Here is a 9,149-nt window from a genome sequence, read left to right on the forward strand (position 1 = left end):
GGCTTTAGGGATTATGATTAAAGCATTCTCTTGCCATGCAGGAGGCTCAGGTTCCATTCCCCACCTAGGTACCATGTGTGAAGTCTATTGCTGGTGTCCCCTGCAGATACAGACACATACAGCTATATCATGGATTCCGAGGACCCCCCACCCTACGATAGGGGTAAGAATATATATATATATATATAAACAAGAGTAGATCCAGGCATATGTGGGGCTGTGTGGGTACAATATGTGAAGCCATTTCTTGTATCCCTGATATTGCTGGAATATTGATAAAGGCAGCGTAAACCTCTACTGCTTACTTCAGACATATCACATGTAGGATTTATGTAGGCAATAACTGCACTGTTTGATTCAAATATCGACACTGGCACGCCTAAAAATCAAATCCTGCTCTGAATGCTGATTGGATGAGAGTGATGTCACACGTTGGATATTCCCATGAGCTAATAATAACTCCAGCTCAGGGAAATATGAGAAAAAGGCAGAGAAACCTTCCGGGTTGTCGTGTGGCTGACCTGATTCTATTTTTTGAAAATTATACGCTCTTATTGTCCTAAAACACTGAAGCAAAAATATCTCAATGAGCTTAAATGACAAAATTTAATGAAAAGCTATGAATAATGACAAGGTGATCTCATCGGAAACAAAGGACAAACAATGATGTTGCTGCTCAAAAGGCCCGCTCTTATGTGGAGCAACTAATTTATATATCTGTTTACATCTGGTACTGTCTGTGGATCCAACCTTAATAATTTCTTGCATTATATGTGCAAGCTCTGTGTCTTGTTCAGTCTTGTTATCTTTCTTCGAATCTTTTTCAAATCAACCGATAAGTCATTCTCGGAAAAACCGTCACGTGATCTGACCTCCGCTACAGCAACGCCTGTTTCCCTATAGCAGCAAAGCGAATGTACAGTACTGAGTTAAGGTAATCACTTATTTGCTGTTTTCGCCTATTTTCTGTAATATTTAATCATGCACTTATGTACTCATTGACACGGTGGGTTGATAACCGATTGCACATGTACAGTTTCACAGCGACACTTAACCAAGACTCCGGTTTTACATTGTTGGTGCTTGGTATTCGGTAAATGCGTACATTATTAGCCCCTTCTCGAAAACACCCGGTGTTTGCTGTTCGTTGTGTAGAAGTTCCTGTTAATGTCTTGAACATACTCCAGCGTCGACCACACTAACAAGTGATAGGTCACTTCAGAAATGTTAATTTTGCATTAAGTGTACGCTGTTTAGATAGAGAGATTCTGCTGTTTATACGTAAAGAGAAAATACTCATCATAATTCTTGAAAGCTTCTGGCTTTCCGAAGAACCTAGACGACGCCAACCCACTACCAGAAATATCGACCCAGTTCAAGTATAAACGTGCAAGCAACGTTTCGAAAGTAATGTCAGTCATTGTCATCAAATATAGACATGTCATGCACACGTCACAATATTGAACTCCGCAAAACGAAAGTAAAGTGTCGTTCCCTCGATATGGAGTCAGGAAGAGATGGTTCCTGAATTTGCCGTTTAGTTGTGTTTAACCTCCACAGAGCACCAGTTTGGTATCAAAGGCATCGGTACTAGCCCAGGTATGACCTGCTTTAGTTGTAGTATTCTCTGAATTGGCATTAATATGCAGACTGTGCATCCCTGTATAAACACTGTAAATGCTTACATGCAGTTGCAGACTGTAAACCCATGTATGTAGACTGCAATCCCCTGTTTGCAAAATATGCACCCCTGTATGCAGACTTTATACCCCTGTATGCAGACTGAAAACCCTTGTATGCAGACTGTAAACCCCTATGTAGACTGCGTACACTTTATACAGACTGTAAACCATATGTGTGTACTGTACACCTCTAAGAACACATTTCTGTTTTTAACACAAATATTGAACATATGCATTTATAACCGATAAGATAAATTTGCCGAATATTTATTGCTCAGTAGTCAAAGCATACGGAACCACAAATGCCGATTGTGCAGGGTGTAATCCTTCATTGTTATCATTAACTAAGCCACGACTTATCTCCCTTTATGACCGTCCAGGAAAAAATCATGGCGAAAAGCTTTGCGTCTCATTCTGCTGAAGACTGAATGTTGGTTTTTAAAGATAAGCTAAATAAAGAGATCTGAAGGGAAATAAATTCGTCGCACGATGTTTTGAAAGGTTGTACGGGACTGTAAAACCCTTGTAAATTCCGTATTTCTTAAGCATGTGTACATCTCTGCGCCTCAGGAAATGTCCCGTCCCCCCTTTTAAAAAAAACCGTGTTACTAATAGTATAAGAAATGTGAATATTTTAGGAACTGTTTTCTGCTGGACTTTAAGGAGATATACACTGGCAAAGACAAACATTTCATTATGTGTGATGACAAAATCTTTCAGAATCGTGCATACATGTGGATGTTTTTTTTAATCTGTTAACAGCAACCCCCCAAATATCTTGTCATTCACTCAAGCGAATTTACACATGTTCAGTGTAAATCATTTTTTCCCCCTCCTTAGGGTGTGTTAAAGTATCTGTCAGGTCAAAGTCGCTGTATGTTCAGCTAAGTATTATCACCACATACACAAAAGTGTCAATATATAAATGGGAATTGACTTCTTTGTACGAATACAGACAATATAGATACTGTTGACTTCGCTGCAGGGTTTGTTACAGATTACAGACATGTTTGTGTTTGAGTGTAGATATAATCATGCTTTTATCAACATATTCTGGGCAATATTACAAGTTTATGTCAAGAGCTGATTAGAGTATTTTGAATGTGTGTCGTCCGGCCAGTTAACACCTTGTAGCACTGGTACAACCACACCATTCTTTTACGTTCCACAGAGGCCGTTCCGTTGCATAAATTTTAAACAAACGGTTTACACATTTTAATTTGTACATGTTCTTGAATGACCTATTAATGCCACTTCATACGTCCCTGTTTCATCATCACAATCATCATAAATACTTATGATCACTATTTTGGTAGGACTCATGGCTGCAAGAGTAAACAAATGGATGGAAGGAAACATGCCGGACATTTTGAGGCTAAATCGCACAGTGCAGACCCCAAACATCCGGGATACAAACTCCTTAAGTCTCGTCTTGACTCCTTCGTTGGCTGGCCGAGAAGATATGTTCCCAAAACTCCAGAGGAACTGGCATCGGCGGGCTTTTTCTACATCGGGTCAGCTGACCGGGTCACCTGTTTCCAGTGTGGGATAACTCTGAGAGACTGGGAGGAAGAACATGATCCTGTGACGGAACATCAGAGATACTCGGAACACTGTCAGTTCATCAGCAAGACAGACCTAAACCAGCTTGGAGTCGCCACGAGGAAGCTAGGAGCAGCACAAGCGGGCAGTCAGTCTGACTACTCCGGTCACCAGAACAGCAGAGAAGCGTTCACGGAACAGGTTACAGAGAACATCAGTAGGGAATGCTCTACAGGAGGACACACCCGAGAAAGAGAAACAGATGAAACATGCATGAATGCAGCAATTGGCGGGGCAGTTCCAAACAATCAGAGCCGGAATTCCAGCAACCCATGCGTATCTGCAGGAACGTGTGGTCAAGACGTAAACGGTTGGTCTGAAAGATGGACGCTATATTTAGTCAAATCGTTATCTGGTAACGAGGAAGTGAAATATTCAGTCAACAATGTCACGAATATGTTTAATGACAGCCTGTCAATGGAATCCGAGAGGGAATCTGTGACCAAAGGAGCCGACGGTTGTTCCCCCAGTGGGAAGAGATCCGGAAGAAATACAGCCACTAGATCAGTTAAATCTGAAAACAGGAGGCTGCGCGCGCAGGTTATATGTCGATTGTGTCAAACAGCGGAAGTTAACGTGGTATTTCTTCCGTGCGGCCATCTTATCACGTGCGCTCCCTGCTCTGAACGTGTAGAAACGTGTCCCGTGTGCACGAAGATAATAGCTGGAACAGTCAAAGCTTTCATGGCATAGGTATGACAATGCTAAAGTTTACTCTTAGTATGCAGTATACATACACAATAGTTTGTAGTGGATCATATCATCTATATCGCCATTCTAATATGATAACTACCCGTAACCAGTTCACCAGCCATTGTTCTGTTTCGGAAGTGACGTCACCAGCTCCGCTGCTACAGCACAATATTTGTCTCACAAATGGGAGTGAGAAAGTATATTTTTACGCCGTTTTTAGTAATATTCCAGCAATAACACGGCGGGGAACCCCAGCTTCCCACAATGAACCCATGTAGGGAATGGAACCCGAGTCGTCGGGGTTACTCTTTAAGCATTAGCCTACCCCATCGCCCCCTCGCCAATGAGAGGTAATAGTCTGGACGGACAATAGTAGATACCATACCGAAACATGGGTCTCATTAACCTACTTCATAATTTTCTCTTGTGAAAGTGAAAATAGACACCACAAACAACTCTGGTTACACTGAATTCCAATTCCTTGTTTCATAAGAACATGGCATTTACAAATGAATTTTAAACATTAATAACACTGTGTTTCTATATTTCATGTCCAGGTTTAGGCAGCATACCTTAACTAAGAAATCACTGATGCCCCTCTTAGCTGAGGTCGTAAAATGATTCACAATGCATATGGATCACTGGTTATAACTGTTGTGTGTTGTTTTCGCATGTTCAGTGTGGTTCTGCAACGCACAATGAGACTGATATAATATCAATTCCGTACCAGACCCCCAAAGGTTTCTAGCGGCAGAGCCTCGTTTTGAGATTTGATTTCCTGGTTTCCCTTTGTCAGAACTCGTTGTACGACAGAGTACGCTGTATGACGTGTTTGCAAGGATTAGAAGGACCGTAGTGTTACAATATATAAGTACTTAGACTTATCAAATCATACTTATTAATATTTATGCATGCACTAAGATCCGCAGTAGGACGGAACCCGGTACACAGGAAACGAGACTGTTCTGTGTTTTGACTTCAGCTAACGCTTTAACTACTAGGCTACACCACCGCCCCCACGTGATATTATGCACGATAAAGACAACCTTTGAAGCTGGCATCAGCCATAAAGATATCGTGCATGAAAGACAGCTGTTTCTACAAATATCAACTTGAAGATATCATGTTTGTAAATGACACCTGTGGCAGCAAACATCAACTTAAAGATATCATGTTTGTGAATGACACCTGTGGCAGCTAACAGCAACTTTAAGGTATAATGTTTGTCAATGACACATGTCCTAGCGGAAATCAACATAAAGATATTCATGTTTGTGAATGACACCTGTGGCAGCTAACATCAGTTTAAAGGTATAATGTTTGTCAATGACACCTGTGGCAGCTAACATCAACTTAAAGATATCATGTTTGTCAACGACACATGTACCAACGGGAATCAACATAAGGATATCATGTTTCTCATTGACACCAGTGGCAGCTAACATCAACTTAAAAACATTATGTTTTCTATGGCACCTGTGGCAGCTAACATCAGCTTAAAGATGTCATGTTTGTGAATGACACCTGTGGGTGTTAACGTCAACTTAAACATATCATGTTTGTGAATGATACCTGTGGCAGCTAACATCATTTTAAAGATCTCATATTTGTAAATGACACATATAAGAGCGGAAATCAACATACAGATATTCATGTTTGTGAATGACACCTGTGGCAGCTAACATCAACTTAAAGATATCATGTCTGTCAATGACATCTGTGACAACTTGAATCATTATAAAGATATTCACACGTTTGTCAATTACACCTGTGACAGCTAAGATCAACTTAGAGATATCAATATAAAGATATCAGATAACATAAAGATATTCATGTTTGTCACTGACACCTATGGTTGCTAACATTAGCTTAGAGATATCATGTTTGTCAATGACACCTGTATCGGGTAAACGTAAGGGTGATGTATTGGAGAATGTTATAACATCTCTATAAGACGACAGATATACACGTATATGTCTATGTTTATTACCCATACGGGCGAGGAAATCCAGTGTCTTTTTGATATTTGCAAAGTGTGCAGTCTAGTGATTCTTATTGTTGATTGGTCAGCTAAGCGGAGTAGAAATTTGATTGGGCGACGGAAGTACTTTTCATGTATCAGTTTCATTGACAAGAAAATATATAGGTTAAATAACATGAATACTCTTTTTATTAGATATTATTTTGCAATAAAATTGCGCTATAAATAGCTGTCTTTTTAAAATGAATAACAGTAAAAAAAAACCAACAAAAACAATCGTTTGAATATTGTTTGTAAACAAACATTGCCGCCATTAGGCTAATCCCAACCCCGAAAACATCCCATCTAGACCCTTTTTCACAATGGTGTACCGCATCAAATCGTTCCCGGGTACAGAGCTTTTGTTTTTCAATTAACGAGAAACAAGACCAGTCCATCAATGAATTGTCAAGCCCTTATAACCCCACCACTCGGCCTGTTCATCCTCTGCCTCAGAGAGCCACCATGACGTAACAGTTGCCAAGTCTCGTCACTGTGAACATTATTTCAACTCGGGCATAACTCCCGTAATAACTCGTTCCTCGTTGGTTATTCTGTAACATTTCATGTTTCGACCATGATAACATCGCTGTAAAGCGACGTGTACCAATACTGGAGGTCGCAGATCGTAACATTTTAACAACGTATGGGATATACAAATGGGATATATTGTTGTCTGTTTTTTATTTTGTATTTTTATTGGCTTGATAAATAGATATGTGCTACTCCTCAGCAGATATATGCTTCGGGGATATGGTAAAATTATACGTTAATTGTGCTAGTTTTAAGGCAGCAAATAGACAAGTCCCTATGTAACATGCCCTGGAAAATATATACATGTACTTGATAAAGAAGGTAAGTCCAAACATTGACACACGTTATCAAAGTGTTCCAGGACTTTAAAGAACTTTCGTTGAAAATATGCTCAAGCAAACGAATAAGGGAACACCAGAATGCAATACAAAGCTTGTGAAAAAAACCGGAAAAGAATAGAGGAAGTTTCCATGAGTACTCAAAAGACTTAAGATAAAAACACAACCGTGATACGCCTGTCAGCACACCAGTATCGAAGAAAACAGAACTCGTTTGCTTCTTGTAGCTATCGTAACTATCAGACAAGCGTATCATGCAAGAATGTATGTATCATTCCTATATGTATCAGTTTCAGTTTGTTTTAATAAATGTGTCTACAAATGTCATCAAACATAATTCGACTCATACTTACCTTAATTTATCTAATCTATAGCCATTAGAATTAGTCATGACTTTCTCACGTGTTCGAAGGAAACAAAAAACACACAAAAAAACAACAACGTAGATGTGCTAAACTGGAAAGAACAGAAAAGCACTTTCACTCCGAAATAATATGAACCGCGCACGGGTCGGCATCACAAGGGACGTAACTCGTGACGGCATACTGCTGATTGAAACCAACGATTGCCTCCCTCAAGCCGTGCCTCTCATCCGCAGCTGGGATCGATCCAAGTTTTGTATAACACTCAATCATCTGTTGTCACACGACCTCAATGTGAAGATGGTTACATCTCTTTTTGTTGCACCACAGATGAAATTTGATGATTTGTTGAAAGCACTGGCTCCGTACTTAATAACATTAAACTCTGGACGGAGATGTATAGTGCTTCTTCTGGTTCAAAAGACCTATTTCTCAACGCGCGAGGACGGGACGGAAAAAGGCACATGTTGTCATGTATGAAACTTAACAAATGTAATTTAAATTCTGCGTTGTTTGAGATGGGTCCCAGTGGATGAAAAAGATGCTAAAATACCACTCCGTCTTATGTGTTCTGTTCACCAATGGTTAGAAAAAATATGTATTTGATGAGAAAAAAGTCTGGCTCTTCTTGGTGTTGTGGTGATATACGTACGGTCCTTCCGCAAATGCCCATGCAGGGCGACCAGCTCCGCCCACCGCCGTTCCAACTAACCGTATTCCATCTCACTGAATGACATCAGTAGGTAGATGACCTTCCAGGAATAATTTCCTTGTGGAAAGAAGCGACTATCGGGATCGGGTGATCAGGCTCGCTTACTTAGTTGATGCATGTCATCGTTACCAATTTGGGTAGGTCGATGCCCCAGGAGTCTCATTTAATCACTACTTGGTCCAGACTCGATTACGCGCAAATTATCATTGTGCAGCTGGCGGCGTTAAACAAACAAACAAACAAACAAACATGATTTATACCAGTGGTATGTCCATGGAAAATACAAAACAAAAAATAATTCTACATGGTTGTAGTATTTATGCTACCTAACATCCATATGGAAGTTGCCAGGTATATGTGTGAGGTATCATTCGAAACGATACACATGCACGCACGCGCGCACGGACGGACGCACGGACGCACCTCGGTTGGGAATAGTAAACAATGGCCCAATACATTACTCATCAGTGTTTTTTTGTCATGTCCTGATAGGTTGAGATAAAAAGAGAACACAACGTGTATAAATTATACGTTACATCGGAATTAGTCCGAATATTTTCTGAGTCAGCATAAACAGAAAGAGGTGGAAAGGTGGAATATTGCGGAAATATTGAGATAAATATGCTCAGAAATATTTGCCAGCTATCTGCATTTCTTTCTTCCGTCAGTGCAATTTGCACGCGTGGCATGGTTTTATCTATAAACATGGCTGAGTAGAGTAAATTGGCAGACAACAACCATATCGAAATATGACGTTGAAATTAAAATTGAAAATTCTTTTACTTTCACTTGAATTTTTTCATGTATGGAAATAGGTTTGGGGCAAAGTCTTGCTCAAGTATAGATATAAGAAAAAGTATTTCATGAAAAATCTAGAATCACGTTCTTTGCACATTGTGAATCAAGTGTTGCCATACGTCCCCATGTAAATGGGCAAAAGACAGTTCACATTCATCTGAACACATCTTATAGATTTCACATGAACATTTCTTGAGCATTAAGCACACTCGAAAGTTTCTTGCCTGTCCAATGGACAGTCGCCCTAACTTTATTTTAAAAAGGACATGCAGTTTGTTGTCTTGAAATTACATTTACATAAAGAGACGTGAATTAAACCTTGTGTCCGTCTCTTTAATTCGAATCTTTGTTAACTAATGTCAGATAAGTTTGCTTCGGCCGTTTTGACGTCTCGTAAATTTGAAGTGA

At 39.9% G+C, this 9,149-nt stretch overlaps 1 protein-coding gene across 2 annotated transcripts; it reads left to right on the plus strand.

The window, feature by feature from the left end:
- Positions 1-848: 848 nt before the first annotated feature.
- On the plus strand, positions 849-7,196 carry LOC137278419 (baculoviral IAP repeat-containing protein 7-A-like). 2 transcript variants are annotated; one of them, XM_067810732.1, is made up of 2 exons: positions 849-934; positions 2,999-7,196. In XM_067810732.1, exons 1-2 carry the CDS (start codon positions 915-917, stop codon positions 3,975-3,977), a joined length of 999 nt encoding a protein of 332 aa, XP_067666833.1. In that variant the 5' UTR covers positions 849-914; the 3' UTR covers positions 3,978-7,196. The 2 variants fall into 2 exon arrangements, with proteins under 2 accessions (XP_067666833.1, XP_067666835.1); XM_067810734.1 differs by lacking the exon at positions 849-934 and adding an exon at positions 1,472-1,599.
- The last annotated feature ends 1,953 nt before the right edge of the window (positions 7,197-9,149 follow it).

Source organism: Haliotis asinina, chromosome 3 (assembly GCF_037392515.1).
Source record: "Haliotis asinina isolate JCU_RB_2024 chromosome 3, JCU_Hal_asi_v2, whole genome shotgun sequence".
Taxonomy (NCBI): Eukaryota; Metazoa; Mollusca; class Gastropoda; order Lepetellida; family Haliotidae; genus Haliotis; species Haliotis asinina.

Coding starts and splice junctions, on each gene's coding strand:
- LOC137278419 (XM_067810732.1), top strand. CDS start 915: ATGTACAGTACTGAGTTAAG. Junction 935..2,998: donor ATGTACAGTACTGAGTTAAG/GTAATCACTTAT, acceptor CTATTTTGGTAG/GACTCATGGCTGCAAGAGTA.